Source organism: Trachypithecus francoisi, unplaced genomic scaffold, assembly GCF_009764315.1.
Source record: "Trachypithecus francoisi isolate TF-2019V2 unplaced genomic scaffold, Tfra_2.0 Lachesis_group4, whole genome shotgun sequence".
NCBI lineage: Eukaryota > Metazoa > Chordata > Mammalia > Primates > Cercopithecidae > Trachypithecus > Trachypithecus francoisi.
Window position 1 is genome coordinate 61,647,276 of NW_022681469.1, and position 24,823 is coordinate 61,672,098.

Consider the following 24,823-nt stretch of genomic DNA (forward strand, 5'->3'; position numbering starts at 1 on the left):
CATAAACAAACATATAACATATGATCCCATACTTCTTTTGAATTATATAAAATAAAAGTAAGTTTCTTTCCTTTGCCAGGTATTTTCTGTCTTGCTTAGCTGTGCTTTAGGCAATAATATATTCTTCATAATACTGTAAACTCTTTGCCAATTACTAGAAGTATTCCTTTTATTTTTTAATTCTCAGCTTTTAAAAATAACACATGCAATCGAGATATTTGTAAATACAAGGGACAAAAGAAAAATATAGAGTGCCAAGAATAAGACTTCTAATGTGAATTACACATGAGAGGCTTGTAATTTGGTGAGAGTGACATAGAAAGCCTGTAATCTCAGCACTTTGGGAGGCCGAGGTGGGTAGATCACAAGGTCAGGAGTTCAAGACCAGCCGGGCCAAGATGGTGAAACACCATCTCTACTATTGTATAGGTTAAAGATGGTGCCTGTGTAGGAGAATAATAAAATACAATGGCAATAGAACTCTGGGACTAAAACACAGAGTTCTATTCAGGACGTTGACAAATGGTAACTATTTAGAGCATGGCAATTTATAAGAGTAAATAAATAAGAAACCAAGAAAAATATTTTCTAAATATTATTTATGAGACCCCAGGTATCAAAATAGCTCACTCCTTAACTTTTACTGAGGACCCTGTTCAAATATCTCTTAAAGAAGCTTAGCTGGACTATTTTATTAAAATAGCAGAATATAAGTTTAGAATGGAATGGAATTCTAGAAAAGAGAGAAAAAAGGTCAAAATCTAGAGAAATCAAGTTAATATATTTGAAATATTCTTACTGTCACCATAAGTGGATAAGTATATGTTCTGCTTTAATCATCATCACTTAAAAGATTAGATATCTTAATATGGGCTGTAGAATTAGATGCATTAAACATCACTTGAGATCACTATCTATGCCAGAATAAACTAGTACAGCAACCTTTTGAGGGAAAAAGGCAGTAAAATACAATTTGAAATAATCAGTGGTGTTATAGAGCTCTCTTTGCATAGATCATTGATGACTAGTTCTTCCAATTTGAATTACATGAATCCATTGGATTATTATTTATTCTTAACTGAATGCACACTTTAAAGAGATACCCAAAGTGATTCATTAAATAATTTAAAATCACCTTTGTATTATATAGTGGCATGAGACAGGAAATTAGGTGACAATTCATGGGAATATGTTGTATATCTTGGCAAATAACAACATAGCACCATTCTAGCAAATATGAAGAATGAATAAGTAGTTACATTTTACAGTGGGAGAAACTAAAGTGCACAGAGATTAATGGTTTACTGAAGACCATCTATATTGCTGTGGATATTAGTTGGAATAAAATAATACTTTTTGTCTTAGTTCTATAGACAAGTTATATTTTTTGCAAGAACGTATATGTAATTTTTGTCAGTGATGTTGTTGTTGCTATTTTCTGCATTTAAGCCATAAGATACAAATATGTACATGTAAATAATTATAACAGAGAAAATAAGCATTTTGATAAAATATTTTATTAATAATAATAATATAATCATGGTTATAAAAATAACAACTTTATTAACTACAGAAAGTTTATAATACAAGTCATAACCACAGTGTTCCCTTTTTTGGGTAAGCATACAGCTATACCACTCAATAGGCAGCTTATTAATTTCCTATTTACATAGAAGACAAACAGTCATAACATCCACAGTATTTCATTTTCAGTTTCCTAAAGACAGAAACTTTCTGTGCAAATGGAAATGAACCTACTTAAAAGTTACACTGTCAAGATATATATGGTCCAAAACATTTTAACTTTTTTTGTATTAGTAAATTCTTAGCTCCAAACTTAGTTGAATATTGAAAGATAACTTCTTTTTGGACTTTATCATGACAAGTGATTTATTTTAAAATTATGTATTTTAAAAACAAACACCATGTACTTTTACCAAAATTAATTTTATTTTTTAAATGAGTTTGCCTACATATATAGGATATAATTGATTATAATAGTATGTTTTGAATCTCAGTAAATCGATTTAAGGCTTTTTAGTATAAGAGCTTATTGAAATTCTTTACCTCATGATCTCTATCTTGCAAAACCAGTATTTCTTTTTAAAAACGTTTAAAAACAACAACGAAATGCCTACAGCAATTTCCCACTTCTTGACAGTGTTCTTTTCAAGAGAATGTTGTGGCTATAACATTCACTTTGTACAGTACCATTGGTACCAACAAGAAATATTCACAGGAATAAGTGAAATACAATTTTGCTATCACATGCCATTACTGTTACTTTTCTTGCCTTCCAGTGTCTCACACTTTCCATAATTTGAAACACTTAGATAGCAAGCAAAAGCCTGTTAATACTAGAAATTGACTCAATAGATTTTACTGAGGACCTGCCCACAGCATATAGGTAAAAGTCATTACACATTTTACAATAAAATTAAAGAAGTATACAAAAGGATTATCATTCCTTCTGCACGGCAGAGGCATTATGAAAAATATTTTAGTTTTACACTTCAATTCCTGGTAGACATGAGAAAATGTCTGCAATTATAACAGTACATAACCATTATGCAAACAGCCAAACCAAAAATCACATTGAAACCTCTGATTTAAAAAATCCTTTTGTCAATGACACAAAATAAAGTGGATAATTGGATTTTAAAAAATGTTTAATAATTTATTCAGCAAAGAACACGTGGTAAACAGTATCTTCCGCCCACAAATAATGATATGACTCTACCCTGTTCTATTACCTAAAATAACATGGACCTTGTTCATCTAACTTTCATTGTCAATTCCACCCATGTCCCTCTATCACAAAAGGAGCCTCCCAAAGAGACAATTATTTTGGACAGTTTGTTTGATGATTTATTGGTGGTATTGTTTTTAGCCTTTAATAAAATGAAAAATACTGGGCTCAAAATGTCTAAATACTTAGCTGCATCTTGTATCTAGCTAATCTTTATCTGTATTTCCAGGAAATTTAGAGAAAGAGTCATAAAAGAAGTATTTTTAAAATGTGAGTATTTAAGAGTATGACAATTTTTATAAAAGTTTTAAAAGTATCATTAATATGCAACAATAAAATTTCACTGGTTCAGCCAGAAGAAACTATGAAATATACTTTATATTTTGGCAATATACTCTTGAAATTTCTAGGTGTTCTTATTAAAATGGCGTATTATATAAGGAAAGGAGAGAAATACAATCAGATAAGATGACGGAGACTAGCAACTAGTTGGATGTCTTATTGCTTCCACTTTAAGTTTCTTGATACCAGCACATACCTTATTATGAAAAAAAATTTTGTATAAGCATTTCTGGACTTGCCGCCAGAAGTCCAGTTAGTTCTGTGGACTAAACTCTCCATAAACTTAAAACCATTTTAGTCCAGATTAAACAGTATTCTAAAGAGCTGTTAGGGAATCATTTGGGGACTTAGCTTTGATAAAAATCACTCAAGAAAACTAAGTCAGAGAAATGGGAATACTGGATTCACACCATTCAAAAAATTATTTTTAAAGATGTTTTGTACAGGAAGATTTTTGCAAAAATTCAAAGCCTATCCTATTACTGTTTGTTATTCTATTTCTCAACAATACATGATTTTTAGCTAAAAATGACAAATACAATGATAAATATGATCATTTGGCTGTTATACAGAACACAAAATTTAAATGTCTATTACATATGGCATTGGGAGTGATCTTTGTAAAATGAAATAAGAAAAAATGAAGATATCTTGATAAAATATCTGATTCAACAGATTCCACTGTACTTCAAAAAAAAAAAAAATGAATACAGAGTTTAGACAAACTAGTTTCTTTCCTTTTACAAGTTTTCTTTTACTTCAAAAAAACTTTATTAGGCTAAAATCTCCAGGTTGAGAAAAGTGTTTTTATTTTTTTCTCCTATATATACTTTAACACATGACTTGATGAAGGGTATTTATAAAACTTTGGAGACATGGAAATTTTCCTCTTAAATTTTTGTAAATTTAAAGGCAGTGAGCTAGAAGTCAATCACAGCAGCAAGTCTTAGAATTAACCTATTTAAATACGTTTTTAATGACCAAACAGTTTTAATCTTCTTCAATTAGACACTGATCTGAGCACTTAAGAAATGCTTTAGGAAAGTAGATACACAAATATCTTGTGTAAATAAGTGGCCTTAAGTTTGGAGGAAACAAATTACACAAAGAGAACTATTACCCTCTTTCCTTTCAGAATTAGAAACTCCATGAAATAACTAGGATATTGAATACATGTAAACACCTAGATTAGGTGTTATTGAACCGGGGTGATGGCCACACCTGAAATGTTAACCAAAGAAGATCATCTGCAGATTATATATGGAGAATTAGCTAGTCATTTTGATTTTGCATCATTTTAAAATATTTCTACTGGTCTTTAGAGATTTCTATTTTTTTGAGGTAAAACTATAGGTATATACTTCTAAACTATTTAGGGGTTACATTAGGTACATCATAATTTAAATTGTAGTGCATGCACATGTGTACCTAGGCATGTGTACATGGGTATGTGGTTTTGTAAAAAGTGTGTTCGTGTACCAGTATTGCAGGATACATGGTGAAGAGAAATGAATGAACTATAACATATAGCATATGAAATGTAATATAATTTAATATAGGGCTACAATGTAAGGACACAAGGTATAAATTGTTTTGGTGAGGTTAAAATAACATTTAATTTATGGTTTACTCATTATTAAGAAACCAATCTCAGAAAGCAGCTTAGAGAGATTAATTGATTTTTTTCCCACGAAATCTTTATCCAGCAATTATACCTGTGTGTTTTTTTAATCCATTCAAGTATCTTCAGGAGATATGTTACTACACTTGCATGTACCTTAATTCACTTCAACACTGACAAAATAACACTGACAAACAAAACAACAGAAAACACCCATAAACATTAATGAGAATTTTAACAAACATGACTCTCCAGTAGTTGTCTTAGGATTGTTGTAAGTGACACTTTTAATTCCACATTCTCTGAAATCTTCATGTAAAAGACAGTTGTATTGGTGGGTGCTTCAGACACACTTACTTCAGCTATGACTGTGGTACCTTATATGTTAAAATAATTTTGTGTATCCATTTTGCATAATATGCTACTCGGACAAAAATACCAGGACGATTTGGAATGGCACATCCACGGCCGGGAACAATGACACCAAGAACCATTCTCATTTTATGTTGCTCACAAACAAGTGGGCCACCATAATCCCCCTAGGAGTAAGACATACAAAAACAAAGTATTATTAGGAATTTAAACAACAGTTCATTAACATTATCGCATATAGATTTGCATCTCAGAGATATATACAGAAAAAGAGAATAACTGCAACTGAAATATGAAGATATAAAAATTAGTGTACTAGACCATTTGTTGACTTTCTACTGAATTAGCCAAGACTGAGATAATACAAAATTTAAAGTGTTCTATTATGTGTAGTATTGTCCTAAAATGACTTGCCTTTTCCAAAATAGTCAATCATCCTTTTAAGTGTACTCTGCCTTTGTTGGATGCAGACTAACATATAACCGTTGGTACCTATTTAATAAGGTAGATTTTATATTTATTTCAATCTTCTTATGTTCAATATAGAAAATTTGGAACATGTGGAAAAATACAAGTAAAAAAGAAAATAACTTGTAATCATATAATCTTAATAATTAAACTGCATTATATTTTATCTTATTTCTAAACCTTTTTTTATTTGCCTCACCCAATCCTGCCCCAGATGATTTTAACAAGTTAAATAAAAAACTTGTAGTCAATAAAATAATTCTGTTATTGAAATTGCTTTTCCAAGCAAGGAATATTCCTCCACTTACTGCTGGTATTAGTAGTTAATATAGTTATATTTATATTTTATACCCTCCTTTCTGTAGGATGTCCTGTGATTTCATGGCATTTCTTATATGGTAAGCCTGTTGCATCGTCAGATAGAGATAGATAAAAGATTAACAGATAGCTTTACTTGTGTTATATATATATGCATTCATATATTCATCTATGGTTTTATTTATTCATATAAATATAATTATATAAAAATATATAATAAGTCAATATAAATAAACAATGCACTTATTGTTATATATAACCAGTACAACTGTGCTGCACCACTTTCATGAACCATGTAGCCTCCTAAGAATGCAATGGCTGGCTTTTGGTATCCTTATATGCAGAAGAGTGTTTGGAACTACCTTAATTTTCCCCCAACAGCGACGGGGGAAACCACTGCAAAATTAACTTCTGTGATTCAAATGGGAAAGAAGAGAGACATTGGCATTCTATGATGGGGAAAACCAAATTAGGGGTAAAGCAGAATATTAAACAGTAAAGAAAAATTGTTTATTCCAAGAGACTTTGCATAAACTATGCCAGTTGAGGAAAGAAAACTGATTTTTATTTATTTTATTTTTTTTCTGAGGCAGAGTCTCGCTCTGTCACCCAGGCTGGAGTACAGTGGTGCAATCCCGGCTCACTGCAAGCTCCCCTTCCTGGGTTCACGCCATTCTCCTGCCTCAGCCTCCCAAGTAGGTGGGACTACAGGCACCCGCCACCATGCCTGGCTAATTTTTTGTATTTTTTTCTTTTTTTTTTAGTAGAGATGGGGTTTCACTGTGTTAGCCAGGATGGTCTTGTCTCCTGACCTCGTGATCCATCTGCCTCAACCTCCCAAAGTGCTGGGATTACAGATGTGAGCCACCGTGCCTGGCCAAGAAAACTGATTTTTAAACAAATGCACTAGTGATTACTGACACAAACTCCTCAAAGTAATTTACTCTGGAAACTTTCACTAAATATGATGTTATTGCTATTATACAAACATTTGGGAGGTATCTCCTTCAAATTTATTTCAGTGGTTAAATTGCCTTGATTTAAATGTCAGTGACATATATATTTTTAAAAACATTCTGGAGGATAAATTCATTTTTTAGAAGTGGCAGAATCTATTTGAGGTCAAGTCTTATCAATAAGGTTAAAAACAACACATATAGTAGACAGAGATGAATAAATCAAGCTGAAGAAGGGAAATGAAGAATATATAGTTGATAATCCAGATTAAAGGCTATTCTTCAAAAGCAGTTGTCAAATTGGTTTTGGTAGTGACAATAATTAGATGATCTGTAAGGTTGGGTCTACTTAGAAACTTCTGTGTTTCCGGGATGCTTATTGCTTTTTCTTTTTAAAGTATAGTCATTTCTTTCTCCTAGTAAAATTTCCCCTGTTACAATGAACAACGGTTTCATTGTTCATGATTTACTAGAAAGGCAACAAATTTGAAACTGGTTATAAACATGTAATCTGTTTCTAACCATATCATTTTTAAGCAGTTCTAAAAACTGAGTAAACAGTAAACATTTTCTCTTCTTTTCAGAAATAAAATCTCAGAGCAAGGTGTATAGCACTTGCATTTCAATACATATTTATGTTCCATACTTACAGAATGCATTTTCCTATATATCAAAGGACATTTCACTATCATTGAACTCATTTCATCCTTTGCCACACACAGCATTCCACAATCCCACAGCCCTGAAGCTTGGAGAACATGTCTCTCACATTTAAAAGCTAATTAAACTAACAGCTTAACAGCTTGTCTATGTAAAATAGGGATAGGAACATTGCCAAGCCGAAATAACAGTTGCCTAACAAATGAAATGTCCAAGCTCATAAAGTCACAAACTTTGACCTTTGGGCTTTTTAAAACAGAATGTTTAAACACATACACAGAGCGAGAGAGCAAAAGAGAGACCAGCTTACCCAAAAAGAGATTTTAAAGTTTAAAGCCAGGCATCTCTAAATGATACAACTAGTGGAGTTCATTTCGAGATAATTTGGGAAGATGAGATACATTTAGAAAAACATTAGAAAAATGCAAACTGTTGATTTAACTGATTTGGACACTTCTCCTTTGAATAGCTCTCCCTTGGAGTTCCGGCTCTACACACTTAATTGTTTTTTGAGTGACAAATGTCATCATAGTTTGCTGCTAATAAAGCATTGATTATCTCACTGTTTAGTTAAATAAATGCAGAATATTACAGAGTTAATTTTCCCAGTTCCTCTCTCCTAGAACAGGTTGGTATACAACATTTTTGATTTGAGAAAAATAAACAACAACAACAAAAAAAACCATGAAACACTAAGCTATTAATCACATCCTTCTTATGAAAGAACTTCCTTTTTACCTCACATGGTCCTGATCCAATCTTCTCAGCCCCAGCACATATTTCAGACTCATTCAGAGTCACCTTCCCTCGGTGGTGCTGGCTGCATTTCTCATTTCCCATTATATAGAGATGTGCCACTCGTAATAGACCATCATAGTTGATCACTAGATTGATGCAAAAAAACATGATAAGGTGAAAAAAGTAAGAAACAAAAATAAAATAAATATAGCCTCATCTTTTGAAAACTAGCTTACATCCAGTGTAGCCCCAGCCATAAACACTGCAACTGGTCTTTTCAGGAATTGTGCATCCATAATTAGGTAAATCAATTGTACTAACAAAATCATCCAGGACAGCAGGCCTGAAAACACAAAATAAAATGGTAAATACTCTTAACTGGATTCAACACAAAATTAACATATTACATGTAGTATTCATGTTTAATATGGCATGGACTTTACAGAGAAGTCCTGTTTCTTAAAAAAAAAAAAAAAAAAGGGAATGTCCAAATGTATTGATGAAATTTGGAATAGGTAGTAAAGAAATGAGTCATGTATTTGCCAATATTTAAGAATAAATGGTCAATGCTATTTTTTAAAAGAATTATTTTACATTAGAAAGTTATCAAATAACTGCTAAGTTTCCATTTTAAAACAGACTGATCAGACTGTTGGCCCAATGTTAGTTATTCATTTTTTACAGTTTTGCAAATACTTCTCTCTATATACACACAGAGAGACCCATAGGCACACATATATACATATATATAGCATGTGACATATGTTTATAATGCATCTGCATGAGAGAGAAACAACTGCCACACAGCTGAAGAAAATGCTCCAACAATTCTAGTCCAGGTGAAAAATACAAAATCTTCTAAAGTAACTAACCTGGCAAGCTTCATTAAAACCAGATCTGATCCTTCAGGGCCATATACCAGCTGGGAAACATTGAGAACCTGTTTGCGTTTCTCATCTCCTCTTCCATGGACATCATGAATTCCAAGCCAAGCTTCATAATCTTTCAAGTCTCTGTTTTGAAGGAAAAAGCTTTAAATGTAAAACACAGTAATTCCAAATTCTGTAGTATTATTCCTATCTATTGTTATTTTAGACTATTAAGGCACATAACCTAAATTTAAAATTTGATTCATAGTATAATAAAGATCAACACATTTGTTATAGGTGATTCTGAATACTACAAACATACGTAAGCAGAAAGAGGCTTTTAAGTTGCTGAGATTCTAAATGATTATTTTAGAAACTTGCTTATGCTTGCTAGAGTAAGTCACTTGTGAAAAATGCTCAGGTAAAGCACTTTACATGAATTACAATTTTTTTCTGCAAATTTTGTTTTGTTTATATCAGCTGTGTATATATTTGGTTGGGTAACAGGTGTTGAAGTTTTCTACAAACAAAATCAAAGTGACCTTGCTGAGAAGCAGGAAGGAAGTTTACGAATGCTACCTCTTTATCTTTTCCTTAGGCCAATTTTCTGAAAATTATGCCCAGGATGATCCTGAGGCTGACTCTACAAGAGAAAGAAGCAGTGAGGATTGGAAAAAGCCTATTGCTAATTTAGAAAAAAAAAGAATTATATCTAGAAATATAGGGTACAAGTAGAAAGGTGGGATATAAAATATTTACTATAATTCTAGCAAAAATTTTCCCCAACTGAGAGTAATGCTAATTGTGAAAAGAGGTGAACTGAAGTAGTGTCTTATAAATATCAGTGAAGTCAAAGTAAGTTTTGTAAGGCAAATTCTAAAAATAAAATAATTTGTTCACCCCACTGGTGAATCTCTGTAAAATGAATACATATTATAACCTTAAGAGCAAAGTGGAAGACATATAAATTTTAAAGACTCAAAATAATACTAGTTTTAAAAATACTTTACCGAGAAGGGAAACACTGTCGTGCAGTAAGAACCCAACTTTCCTTTATCAATGATCCTCCGCAGATATGTTTATTTCTGTGAAAAAGAGGAAAGAGAAACAAGTAACATCTGTGCAGAAAGAGTGACTGCCAATTAATGCAAAGCTTGTGGCTCCATTTGTTAAAAATAAATGCACTGCAGAAGAAAATATATAAATTAACCCAATTGGGATAAAATGAGAAGTTCTTTTATCTGAAGGTTGATACTTGGTGATTGTAGCATTAGAACTTTTTTTTCATAATGTGACTACAAATTTATGAAATCAATTTTACTTTTGTGTAGTCTAAAGAACTCAGTTATTACACATCAATAGCCATCCCGAACATACACATTTGTGTGTATGTGCATCTATCCTTATGAGGAAAGTATGTGCTACAAACATAGAATAATTATAATTTTTTAAAACTGTGAACCTATTTTAAATTCAGTGTTTCCTTATTAAAAATGCAAAGTTGAGTTCTATTTGAACCCTGAAAACCATCCAGTGGTAGCAATTTTATTTGTGCACTATTTCCTTCTTCTACTACCATTATGTAGTTTTGATATATTAACTTAAAATGTAACTGAATCTGAATAAATTACTTTCTCCAGTATAAGATCAGGAATATAATATTTCATCTCTAAAGTAAAACAATTTTGCGAGGCAAATCATTTAGGAAATTGTAAGATATTTGTAGAGTATGATGAGTACTAGTACATTTATTTGATGGTATCCAAAATCTGTAAATCCATTCTTTTTTGGCAGAGACATGGAAAAAGTACAACTTTTCACAATTTACATTTCCAAAGAGTACAGATGTTCAGTGCTTCAGAGGGTAATACTAGAAGATTCCCAGACTGAGACCACAGTTATTTATGGCCTTTACCACACAGGAGGATAAGAATATATATTGACTTTTAATTTCTATCCTTCTCAGTATGAGTTTTGGAAGAATAACTAAGCAGCTGTAGTTGCTAAGAACTTGGACTTATAAAGGAAAAAAACTAAAAATTTACAGTACTCTAATCTGATGGAAAAATAGCTTCACCTGCTTCTCCAAAAATGGAGATGACCAAAGGAGTATCCTTGTGAATTCTCTTACTAGAAAAAATACTTTAGAAGTATTAATATATGTCTTCTTTTATCCTCTGGGGTTATAAGAAAAGCAAAGAATCACCAATTAACTCAAATGTGGATTATTGAAAGATTTCTCCTTCTTTCCTTCCTTCCTTTTTTTTGACAGAGTCTCACTCAGTAGCTGGGATTACAGGTATGTGCCACCGCCACCATGCCCGGCTAATTTTTGTATTTTTAGTATAGATGGAGTTTTACCATGTTGTCCAGGCTTGTCTTGAACTCCTGACCTCAAGTGATACACCTGCCTCAGCCTCCCAAACTGCTGGGATTACAGGTGTGAGCCACCACACTTGGCCTCTTGAAATATTTTCTATAATTAAGAAAATTAAACACTCCAACAGAATTCTAAAGTCTTTACTAAATCCTCATACTGCACACTCGGCTTTAATATTCTGGTTAGTTTCACAATTCTGTTTTAGTACTACACACTTAGGACAGCTATACGACAATTATTGGCATAAATATTTGTAAAATCTGATGAGCCATTCCTTGAGAAAAGGGTATACTAAAAAAGAACGTCAGGCCATCTCCTACAACATTATGGTCATCTAAAGTCACATATATCAAATGATATAAACTCTTGCTTTCTAATAATTGGTTTATTCATAAAAGGACTTACGTTTCAAGTTGTCTCTATTCTAATGTCACTGTGATTTAATAATAGTAACACACATACTTTTTTTTTCTCTACTCTAGGAGGCTAGGGGTGAGGGAACAGGAGGGTATTCTAAAAGAGAGGGTATTTAGGCTGAAATTTGAAGAAGGAGAAATAATTTTCAGGCATAAAACATGGAGGAAGAAAGCCACAATATGCTGTGGGAACAATAGAATAAAGGCTTGGAGGAAGAAACGTGAGGTATCTAGAAAACAAGAGATGATGTGTTCAAATTCAGATGTACCTTGGGGTGTGTTGCATGGCGAGGTTCTGATAGAGAGAGCCAAAACATAAATATTTTAGCATTCCGATTAACATACGGAATAATATATGTAGTATATGAAAGTTGTAAGATCAGATTTTTAAGTTAACTTATATTTTCAATTGTTAATTCTTATGACATAATTATTAAGCTTAATTTCCTCTAACAACATGATTTGCAGAGTGATTTTATGTAGAACATATCATTGATTCTTAAGAGCATTGAGAAATAGATATGTCAAGAATTTTGTATCCCCACTGATTATAGTAATACCACGACTATTTAACTATTGGCCTTTTTGTAATGATAAAATGCTCTAGAATTTAAAATTGCCATTTTTCTTTTGATTGACAAGGAAAAAGTCAGAAATTAAAAACAAAAATAAATGTTTTGACATGATGATGCCTAAACATATTAGAAAATAAACCCATAATATTCTAGATTGGAAATTTAATAACAAGTATAATAACTATTATGGTAATAATAGGGCTTCCATAGGTCCTCCGTATTTTGCTTAATCAGAACCAAAGTGTCCCTTGGAATCAGGGACAATGCCAACACATATGGGACCTTTGTGAAGATTTAAAAAGGCACTACCTCTGGAGGCACAGATTGCAGTCCGGAGCTTACAGTTTGGTAAGCAGAATGTGATCAGGCTCCTCTTTTACTGCCTCACCCAGGTGCCCTGTAGAGGCTACAGCCTTCATGACCACATGTGTCCATATTTTGGGGAATATGACTCTTGCACATATTCTGGATATGCATGATTTGCATCTATTAATAATTACCTGTATCTCAAACTAACCATCCATCCTACATTTGTTCGTGTTGGAATCCCATTTACAACTCGCAACTGTTTCGTTTTGGCGCAAGATATTACAGGATCTAAAAGAGGACCAAACAACATTTTAAAATAGGAATTTGAAATAATCAGTGCCTCTTAGTTTTCTTAAATGCAATGATAATTAGACAAATGTAACTATTCTTGTTGTGTCCAAAGAACAGTTTGGAGAAAGAGTAGTTTTATATGACCACAGCATTATATTAAGCCCTTAACACTTGCCATCCTCATCTAAGAAGTTGAGTAACTCAGAAAAACAAATCAACTCAAAGCAGACAGGATTGCCGTGATAGTGACAGTGGCTTTGCTCGCAATCCACTAACACGGAGCTCCTCAGATCTAATCCCTCACCACCTTCAACATAAAATAAACCAAAGTTATTTACAATGATTATTTCTAAAGGTCAGTAGAAATCAATAGCTTCAGTGAAAAAAACAAAACCAAGCTTTACTTGGATATTACTTCTGAATTTGTACAGTTAGATTGTAGATTTATTCGATATGTCTTACCAACATTTGATTTATTGAAATCATATCCAAAGGATATAATTATTATATTCAAATCCTTATGTCCAAAGACATAATACAAAATTCATTGGAGTAGATGTTTTCCTGACCCTTCTCTGTGCTCCTCACCTTATCCTCTCTACTTCTGCCCACGGTCTAGAATAGATTTCCCTTTGCTTCCTGAGCCTGGGGCACAGCAGGTGGTATTTTAAATCAAAAACACTTGAGTAACTTCCTTCAACTCAAGAGATATGTGAAAATAAAATACAAGTGGCCGCCAACAGATTCTTAAACTGAGGATTAACTGAATATCTCAGACTGTGTCATCTCATGCCCACTGGACTGTAGGGCCTGCAGAGATGTTTACAAATAGAGTAGAAGAGAGGCACTGAATAACTTTCCAACTTTCGGGTTTCATTCTTCCTGATTTCAGCATCCTAATTTTATTAAAGCATGGTATATATAAAGGTGGTCCATTATATACATTGTGCCCCAAATTAGAAATAAATATAAACACTCTTTTCAAAATCACAGATACCATCTTATAGATTTTTTGCAAGAGAATTGAATTTTCATATTCAGTATGCAGTTGCCTTTGAAACTCCTTTACACCTATGCATAGAAAAATATATTTTAAAAAGTAAAACTAAATAGATTAACTTTTTATAATGAAAGCTAATATAGATAATTTTCTTTGAAAGAAATAATGACATTTCTGACACTCAGAGAGAGACTCAGAATATACTTCACATTGTGAAAGATTACTTACGGTCTAAATTGACTATTGTAGGTGTGGTATCACCTTCACCTGTAAAAATAAATGTATAGATAAATACATAATTCATACATGCATGTATCTGTTATATAAAACCAAATATATATTAAAATCCAAGTATCAATGAATTCAATAATTTACTAAAATTCTTTTTTGTTTTTGTTTGTTTGTTTGTTTTGAGACAGAGTCTCATTCTCTCACCCAGGCTGGAGTCCAGTGGCGCTATCTCAGCTCACTGCAACCTTCCCCTCTCGGGTTCAAGCGATTCTCCTGACTCAGTCTCCCAAGTAGCTGGGACCACAGGTATACACCACCACACCCAGCTACTTTTTGTATTTTGAGTAGAGATGGGATTTCACCATATTGGCCAGGCTGGTCTCAAACCCCTGACCTCAAATGATCCACCTGCCTCAGCCTCCCAAAGTGCTAGGATTATAGGCATGAGCCACCACATCTGGCCAATTTACTAAAATTCTTGACATTTTATTCAGAGATGAAATCTAAACTCTTTTGAGTAATTATGCATCACTTTTACTGGATAATATTGTAAATATATGCCCTCTGGTACTAGGTGATATGAGCAGAGCCCTATTTTGTGACTTTGGAGGCTCTCAGGTGTGTGTTTTAATGATCACTGGCCATTTGAATTACATTGCCATCATCAAGGAGCTGCCTCGATCCACCAGGATGTCCAACATCCTACACAATGAACATTCCATTGAATAGCACTCATGTTCATTATTGTCTACTTGGACTCTTCATATTGATAGGCCATTTTGCTTCTGTAATTTGAATCATTTATTTTTTTTCTGAAAACTTTTAGTTTTATATGGTTAAGGATAATTGCAACTACACAAACTTCATAAATCTCTGCAAGGATTCTAGAAGATAGAAATCAATGTCACTAGTGGAAAAAGAGGAGTAACACTATATAATTATGCTTTGTTAATTGAATATTTCAAGGGTTGTTTTTTCCAGATGCTAGTAAAAAAATATGGAAAAAACAGAACACTGAAAACTACAACTTAATTCTAATTAAAACCTGTAGCTTACTACTTTTTCATCTCTACTGGGGCTTAATTGCCACAAATAAGAGAAAGGCTTGGAAGATGTGAGGATTTTGAAATACTTATGCTGTAATGAATGAGACACAAGACATTTCCTGGAGCTTAATGTCTGACTATTCAGAATTGATGGCATAGAGTTCAGTTAGGCAGTGTTTAGACCCAGATGGTTGTTAATCCCTGGAAATGCCCTGAGCTCAAATAAGCCAGCAACAAACCAATAATGCATATGGATTCCTTTGTAATAGACACCAATGTGATTGTTATTTATGATGATAGTTGTGAGAATTAATATATACTTATTTATGCTCAGTTTCCAGATCTAGATATTTTAAATGAATAGGTTAATGGTGAACATACAAAATTCATCATTTCTCTTGCCCTGTAGCTTATCCTAGAGGAGGGTTTGTCAGTCAGCTGAGGACAGTGTTTTAGTTCATAAGTATGAGTTAAGATTGGGGCCGACTATGGTAACAAAAACATCAAGGATATTGGTTTTCCACATAAGTCAAATACTTGAAAATGTTAAATAAGTAGATATTTATTTCTTATTTTGTGATGAGAAAGACTGTTCTATCTTTACTTGTATATTAAATCTCTTATTTGTAAGCATTAAGCTAATAGGTCAACAAAGTGCTTAGTTAACTATTGTATCTTACAATATATTTAGTTTTAAAATTTTGTAGATATGGCCTTGCGCGGTGGCTCACGCCTGTGATCCCAACACTTTGGGAGGCCGAGGCGGATGGATCACAAGGTCAGGAGTTCAAGACCAGTTTGGCCAACCTAGTGAAACCCTGAATCTACTAAAAATACAAAAAATCAGCCAGGTGTGGTGGCAGGCACCTGTAATCCCAGCTCCTTGGGAGGCTGAGGCAGGAGAATCGCTTAAATCTAGGAGGTGGAGGTTGCAGTGAGCCGAGATCATGCCACTGCATTCCAGCCTCGGTGACAGTGTAAGACTCTGTCTCAAAAAAAAAAATTGTAGATACTATAAATTTGGGGTTTTAATAATTAATAGTAATGTATATGTTTTCCTTTCTCTAATCCAAATATTTCTCACACTTTAGCATAAACTGAAATATCTTTTAAAATTAAATTTCTGGGGATTCTGGGTTGGTAGCTGGACTCTTAACTTTTAGCAAGCATCCTAGGTTTTTCTGTTGCATACCTGGAGTAAAACTTGAAAAACTACTTTCTAGGCCTTTTCCATTTCACTACCAAATACTATTCTCACTTTACTTTCATCACTATCTATACTACACTATCTATACCACACTAGTTTCAGACTCATGTCTAAAAAATATATGTGATACAATACTTATTTTTTATTGATTCAACTTAAATTTGAAGAGAGAAAACACGTCAATGACAAAAGTTTTACCTATGGAAGAGTAGGGGTGTGTGTGTGTGTGTGTGGTGTGTGTGTGTGTGTGTGTTTGTATGGCCTCAGAACCAAACATGGACTTTTTCTAAAAACATAAAGAAAACTTTCTCCCACTCTTCTTAAAGTGGATTTAACTCAATTTCAAAAGTTTACAAACATCATGTATTTCTCCATGAAGAAATCTATGTTCACATTCTCATTTTATATATTGTCAATATATACATATTACATGATTATATTGCTTTGTAATTGTTTACATAAATGTCTCCTTTCTATATTATGAACTATTTGAAATTAAGAAGCAATGTTTGTATTTTTATAAATGTAGTCTGTTAAATATGGCTTTGTACACAACAGCAGCTCAATTAACAATAATGAATGAATAAATAAAAACAGAGATGGAAGTTAAGGCTTTGACTGTTTACTATGCAACAGACACTGTTAACAATAGCCCCATATAATAGGCACTTTTATTATAAAATATTGTAAATACAAATATGAGTCCTAAGTGGGTTTAGTAACTTGCCCAAGATACTTAAAAGTGATGGGTCTGGCATTCTTAGGAAATGTGGACTGAAGTTGTTAACCACTACGCTCTTGGTAGTTAATTAAGATTTTTCTAAAATAGTATACCAACTATGTCTGTGTATACTCATCATATAGGCATCTCTTCATTTTTATGTTTGCATATTTGATAAACTTAAAAACATGTAAAATAGTATTTTGTAAGCATGTTAGAAAAAAGAATAAAAACCTTTACATATTTTGTAAGAGAATTTTACAGTGTGAAAATGATTTATACAGTCTCTGCAGTTATATAAATAATAAGAACTCAAATCTTCTAAAGATAAATATTATTACCCTTTCACCAGGGAGAAAATGTAAATAAATCCTGGCTATAAATATTAGTTAGAAAAATGACAGTGTAAAAATCTTTATTGAAATTAATGTGTGGTATACATTGAAATAAAATGACTCATCTGCAATAGCATTTAATCAAATACTAGTAACCCCCTCAAATCTTTCAACAGCACATTACTTTTAGTTTAAAAATATTGGTTGAAAAAATTTTTTGAAAACTTGTAAATTATTAGAGTCCTGGCTCCCTTGGTTTGTGATTATAAACCAAATCACAGTGCCTTGAGATTCTACAGGACATTTCACTGTTAACCATGCATGTGTGCTAGATGGAGCTGCTGTGATCTTCAAAAAATCTGGAAATCTGTAGAGGAAGCAAAATAACCTGTTTTAGAAGGCAGATAATTGCCTTTTTCCTTCTTCCTACACCATTGTCTATTTTATGAGCCTCCATTAGTCTTAAACATAGAGACTGAACAAAAACATAGTGCTATAAAACTAGTACTTAGAAAAATAATAATCTTTTAATAATTTTTAAATATTTTTGTAAGGCATTCTCTGAAAAGGTAGGTGTGTTTCTTTTAGTATTAACATTGGGGCTGTGTCAACCTTAATATGGGAAAAGTGAAGAACATTAGGAAAACAAATTAATTTGAAAGGCTATGATCATGGCTGATAATATGAAAATAAACTTATTAGAAATGCCATTTATTTGCAAGCATATATTTAGTTATTTATTCTTATAGAGAATTTCCCAACCTATTAAAAATAGATGGAGCAGCTCCAAGTCTTAATTATAGGTAGACTTGATTAACATCATATTTTAAAAGTTTGCCATTAACGCTAGAATTTCATAAAACACGACTGTTATTTCCATTTAAGGTGAAATTTACCGCTTTAATTTGACAGAAATTCTAGAAAAACATAGACTTGTGTTTGTATTTCGTTTTTTAAAAGCAACATATTATTTCTTCAATTTAATCTCTCTTTTTAGAGTAGACAATTTTGCTGCTGTTCTCAAGGTACTTGCTACTACTGGCTGGTCTCACAAGAAAAACATTCTTAAAATTCTTATCGAACTATAAAAGTATTTCCTTTCTAAAGAGAAGGTGGTTTAACATTGTGGTAAAGGATGTTTGTTGTAAACATAGAGTTACAGATACATAGTATAGTAAAATGGTCTCTTTCTACTGGCACAGCTTTATAAAAAGGCTTTTTCACTCAATAACATATTTAAGACATACTTCCATCTCAATACATATTACTCTATATCACTGGTTACCAGTGGAAATGACTTTGCCCTCCAGGGAACATTGGCAATGTCTAGAGATAGTTTTGATTGTCAGGACTTGGGGCAGGTGTCATGCTACTGGCATCTAGTGGATAGAGTCCAGGAATACTACTAAACATGCTACAATGCACAGAACAGCATCTGTCGGTGTGCAGAGGCTCAACAGTCCTGACTATGTCAACATTATTACTGCTTTTGATACATTTTATCAAACTGACTTCCAAGCAGGATTTTGAATTCACACTCTAAGTAGCACAGAATTGAGACAGCCTGATTACCCAGGTCCTCACTAATACTGGATATTTACAATCATTTCATTTGCTAACCTGACAGGTAGAAGTGACTTCTCATGTCTTAATTGTTTTTTCCTATTAATACATTTTAATGTCTTTTCATGTATTTATTAGCTATATTCTTGAAGACTTATTTTCTACTTTTTTTCTCCTGAGTTCTCACATCCTTTTCTTATTGATATCTAGAGACTTTTTAACATGAATTATACCAGACATGTATTTTATATGAACTATGTCAAACAGGTATTACATGTTTTTTATATAACTTTTATTTTATGCACTAATATCCTTTTTAAAAAGCCATCTGGGAATCAGGTAACTAGGTGGAAAACTCCAGGCTCTTCTTTAGTCTTAAGTTAAAGAACTGAGAAGGAAATAGAAGTACCACTAGTTCAGATCTGCTCATGGCTCTTTTAGTGGGCTGGGAACTTTGCTGAGAGCTCTGCTATATTCAGAAGTCGAACAGGTAGTATTGGTGTTGGGGAGTGGGGAGATATTTCTAGCCCAGTCACATTAGAACTGTGGCAATGAACGCTTTTGGAATCCAAATGGAAATCTTCTGAGGAAAGAGAATCTCCTTTAAAATGTTAAATCTCTTCTTATCTATAAGAGAGATGGAGAGAGAGAAAGAGACCATGTGGTGTGTCTGCGTGTGTGTTGTGTGCATTTGTGAGTGTTGCTCTCTGGAGAGTTTCCTCATTTGGGAATAAATGCCAGACCGCCTATATTATTTACAACTTTTAGATGAAATGTAGTATATTTAAAATATTTCACAAGACACCAATCCCTAACTGTACTTACAACGAGAAATAGGGCAATAATCCCAAGGAATGAGTGGATTTCCCGTGTAGCACCAGGGTCCATGAGCATCATCATCCGGATTTCGGCAGTAATTCTCATTCAACTTACTTGCATCTGGTTCCCAGAAGATATGACTGCGGAAACAACAGGCTTTGCATATCACAAGATGCTCATTCCATCCAAGAGACACAAAATATTACAAAAAGATATAATCTCAGCACATTACTTTCACTGTAGATACAGCATAACCTTCTACTTGGGATGAATTTTATCTATTTTGTTTGAGGTCTGTTTTGTTGCTGCTGTTGTTCCTACACTTTAGAAGCAGACTCTCTAACTTGGAAATCTGGAAGAGGGCTCCATAATTGGCATATTAGATTTTGTGATTTTGCCTCTATTTGAGAATCCCAGTGGCATGGTAACAATACTTCTGTGCATAGAAATAAGAGAAACATTGCCTAAAGCAAGCAGATGGCAAAGATTAAAACTATAAAGTACATAAAAATACAAGCTATTACACAAGTTTTTTTTTACATTTTAGATACAAATGAAGCATCACTAGCAATACCACTATGACAGAGTACAAGAAGATATACTGAAATTAATAATGTGTTAATTAAATAATTAACATTCTAAATTATACGGGTCATATGGTTATAAAATACTAGTTTCTGACAGATAATTGAGCAATACTTTATTTCTAATTTACATCTTAACAATTTACTACAAAAGAAAAGCAAAGATTGTAAATTTACTGTAAATTATTTTATACGGCCATTTTCATTCATGTAACATCAATATTTACATTTACCTCAATAACATGAATGAAGTCAATTCTACATGGTCACTCTGACTGCTCATAAAAGTCATTAAAACTATGCATCTTACTGAATTTGTTTCCAGTTATTAATTGCTACCATGCTTGAATATAATTAATGTGTCATTTTAAATAAAACTTTAAAAAGCTTGAACATGGAAACTTGAACTATATTTCCAGAACAAGGTTCATTTTTCTGGACCAAAAATAATAGTAAACACATATAGTACTTATTACATGCCAGATTGTGTTGTAGGTTCTTCATAGATACAACCTTAGACCAATCTTATGAGATAGTCTTTAAGGTTATACCATATTACATTTGTGGAAATTGAAATCCAGAGAGGACAACTAATTGGTGTAATGTCACATGGGTTGCAAACACTAGAGCTGGGGTTTGAACCCACAGCTGTTTCAAGAGTCAGTGCTCAAAACCGCCATGCTCTATCTCCTACTTACAAAGTTTGTCCTTAAGCCAAAATGGTACCATGTGACTTAATCCTTGATCAATTTCCTATAAATTGTTTCCAAAAGTCAAACCTAAACTTGATGAATTAAGTATTATTAGGGACCCATTGATAGTTTCTAAGTAAATATATCCCATATTTTCAGTGGCATGCTGGTAAAAGTTTACCAACTGGTACTTTGAGGTATGTGTATGTTGAGGATGAAGAGGAGGAGTCCTCGTTTGTAGCTGTTGCTGATTTCTGTCATGTAAATACTTCTACCATGAAAATTTCAAGCTTCTAATGTAAAATCACTGAAGGCAACATTTTTGAAAGAAGATGAGAACAATTATATCTCACAACTCCATAAAAGCAATCCGCCCCACACACCACTGCATGTTTCTAAAAATGCTTTAAAAAATAGCAGTGCTGAAATTAGCATTTATTTTAATCATGCCAATTCTTATTTAAAATTATTTAATAAATCCTTTTAATCTTCAGGATAAAATTTACATTTCTTAACTGAGCTTACAAGACTCTCTATATGGTGTTGTAAAGAGGTAAAAATAAACATGTAAAAAATTCACTTTGTGAATTCCTTCTCTGTGGACATTGACCAAGTTACATTCTTTCAGTCTAACCACAATTATTTCCTATATTCAAATAACCTAATGCTTTGGCCTTTGCACATGCAATTTCTTGTGTCTAATGTCCTCTTCCTCCTCTACTTCCCTTGCCCAATTCCTACTCATCATGTACATCCCAGTCAATTTCCCTTCCTTTAAGAAGGCTGCCTGACCACTTATGTCTGAGTAGGCACTTCTTTGCATTCCCATAGCATAAAATATGCTATCTTTCATAGTGTTCATATGGCATTTCCTGTTTGCTTGCATCCCACACTAGAGTGGGAGATCTAGAAGGACAGAACTCTGCTGCTCTTTGAAGTCCTAAAACTACAGTGTCAATATAGTAGCCATTGGCCACATATGGCTAGCAAGAAATTGATCCAGTCCAAATTGACAGGTGCTGTAAGTGTAAACAGACACCAGATTTTGAATATGCAGCATGAGAATATAATGTAAAAGATATGTTTAATTATTTTGTATTAAATACATATTGAAATGAAAAACTGTAGATATATTGAATTAAATAAAATATATTAAAATTAATTTTGCCTGTTTATTTTTACCTCTTTAAAAGTGGCTCCTAGGAATTTAACAGAACATATGTCGCTTACATTTGTGAGTTGCATTATCTTTATATTGGACAGCATTATTTTAGAACTATCCTTTTTGTGTGAAGTAAATTAATTGAAACAATATAATCCCCTATTGAGTACATTTTGGAAGAGAATAAGGAACTTAAAAGACTGAAGCAAAGTCATTCCATCTCTCTGAGCCCTTAAATTCCTATCCATACATAGGAATCTTTCCTATAGGATTATGGTGGTCAAATGGCATAACTTAGGTAAAGCAGGCACTCCATCAAATGACTGTAACTTGTTTTTTCTTTTATTCTAGTGCATATACTCTGGGATGTTTACGAAAAATCTGCTTTGGGTCACAATTATATGTCATACTGCTTTCACAATTTTGTAAACACTAGCACTATTGCTAGGGCTGAGTAGATGCTACCTTCTCTGTCTATACATTCCTGTAATTATTGGAACATTTTATGTATCAAAGTTCATAAGGAAACCTGTCATTACACATTTTTAATAGTTAAGGTTTAGTATTTTAGATATTTGAATTATATATGAGTGATTATTCATTGATTTGTCATAAATTACTATCAATTACTATGAAAACAATAATCCCATAAAATGCACTATTTCAAACACCAGATTTGCCACTTAATTATACACTCTTATTAAATTATGTAATTATTTTGTCAATGTGACCATCTCCTCCTTAGAGGTTGGAACTAACATATTACCACTTTTTGTTGATGTTCTCCATGATAGCAATTACAGTACAGAACACACAGTAACTGCTCAATAAATATCTACTAACTTGAATTGTATATTTAAAAGTTTGCTACATAAACAATGTTATGATGAGTTGTAAAGCAAAACCAATCTAATGTTTTTATTAGTTTACCATGATATATAAAAGAATAGAAAGAAATAGCAATGTACATATCTAAGTATACAATTTGTTGGTATCACTACATTCTATATATTTGAAAGGAAGAAATTTACACACCGGTGTAAGTCTTCCATGTTCTTGTCCCACATTGAACATGTTAGTCCAGATCTTGTTTGGGATAAGTTGCCCATATAATTTTTGCCATTCCCACGATAACAATCTAGACATAAAATATACAGAAATAAGTCTAACGACTATTAAGGCAGATAAAATAAAAACATTTTTTACAAGTATATGGAATCATGAAATCAACATAAAAATTAAAGTACTTGAAAGGGCCGGGCACAGTGGCTCATGCCTATAATCCCAGCACTTTGGGAGGCCGAGGCAGGCAGATCACGAGGTCAGGAGATTGAGACCATCCTGGCTAACATGGTGAAACCCTATTTCTACTAAAAAAAACTCAAAAAATTAGCTGGGCGTGGTGGCAGGCGCCTGTAGTCCCAGCTCCTCAGGAGGCTGAGGCAGGAGAATGGCGTGAACCCAGGAAGCGGAGCTTGCAGTGAGTTTCATCATGTTTCATCATGTTTGGCCAGACTGGTCTCAAACTCCTGACCTCAAGTGATCCACCCACCTCGGACTCCCAAAGTGCTGGGATTACAAGCATGAGCCATCATGCCCAGCCATATTGTTCATACTTTTAATCAAAAGTATGCACTCCAGCCTGGGCGACAGAGCAAGACTCCGTCTCAAAAAAAAAAGAAAAAAGAAAATTAAACTACTTGAAATCTGTACAAATCAAAAGTACTCAAATATCTCAGATTAAAATATCTTTATTTTAAGCCCAATATCTTCATCAAAATAAGGGTTTACGCAAATTCAAATATAACAAATAATAATTTAAAAACAAAATAATTTAAATGAGTGGCACTTTGGAACAGCAAAGAAATAAGAATTTTTAGAATAACACATGTATTTCCCAATATTTTCTTCTGAAAAATTTCATTCCATAGAAAAGTAATATAACAAACATTCATCTACTAGTCACATTCCTTATGTTTTGATTTTTGTCTTTTGTGACATTGACATTCTGAGTCACCCAAGTCAGCTGTTTTACAAATGCTCTTTAACTTCAGTTTGTTTGATTTATTTTCTCATGAATAAAACCAAGTTAAAGATATTTAACAGGAATATTGCATCAGTGGTGCTTTGTCCTTTTTAGAGCATAACATCTTGTGGTACGTGATGTCACTTTGTTCCATCACAGGTGATGTGTTTGATCACTTGGTTAAGTGGTGCAAAAGAAAAACTCCTCTTTGTATTTAACAAAAAATCAGTTGGGGTCTTTGAGTCTGAATAAATATCCTATTGCCAATCAAATTTTCACAAAATAGCTTAGGCATACGTCAACGAATTTTGCATGAAACACTTATTGTCATGCTGATGGTAAAATGGTTACTTTGCTATTTCTAACATTTCTT

The 24,823-nt window shown here is 32.9% G+C and overlaps 1 protein-coding gene across 5 annotated transcripts in view; it reads right to left on the reverse strand.

The window, feature by feature from the left end:
* Positions 1-2,661: 2,661 nt before the first annotated feature.
* Positions 2,662-24,823, reverse strand: part of HGF (hepatocyte growth factor) — a 70,354-nt gene continuing 48,192 nt past the window's right edge. For 3 of the 5 annotated variants that reach the window (XM_033192972.1, XM_033192971.1, XM_033192973.1), the window contains exons 11-19: positions 23,460-23,562; positions 19,993-20,126; positions 14,293-14,331; positions 12,965-13,061; positions 10,104-10,178; positions 9,097-9,237; positions 8,461-8,567; positions 8,225-8,370; positions 5,075-5,251 (exon numbers count right to left, since the gene is read on the reverse strand). In XM_033192972.1, the coding sequence (XP_033048863.1) occupies positions 5,075-5,251; positions 8,225-8,370; positions 8,461-8,567; positions 9,097-9,237; positions 10,104-10,178; positions 12,965-13,061; positions 14,293-14,331; positions 19,993-20,126; positions 23,460-23,562 (1,019 nt within the window). Of the gene's footprint in view, positions 5,252-8,224; positions 8,371-8,460; positions 8,568-9,096; positions 9,238-10,103; positions 10,179-12,964; positions 13,062-14,292; positions 14,332-19,992; positions 20,127-23,459; positions 23,563-24,823 lie in introns of all 5 variants that reach the window. The other 2 variants (XM_033192970.1, XM_033192974.1) reach the window with 1 other exon arrangement.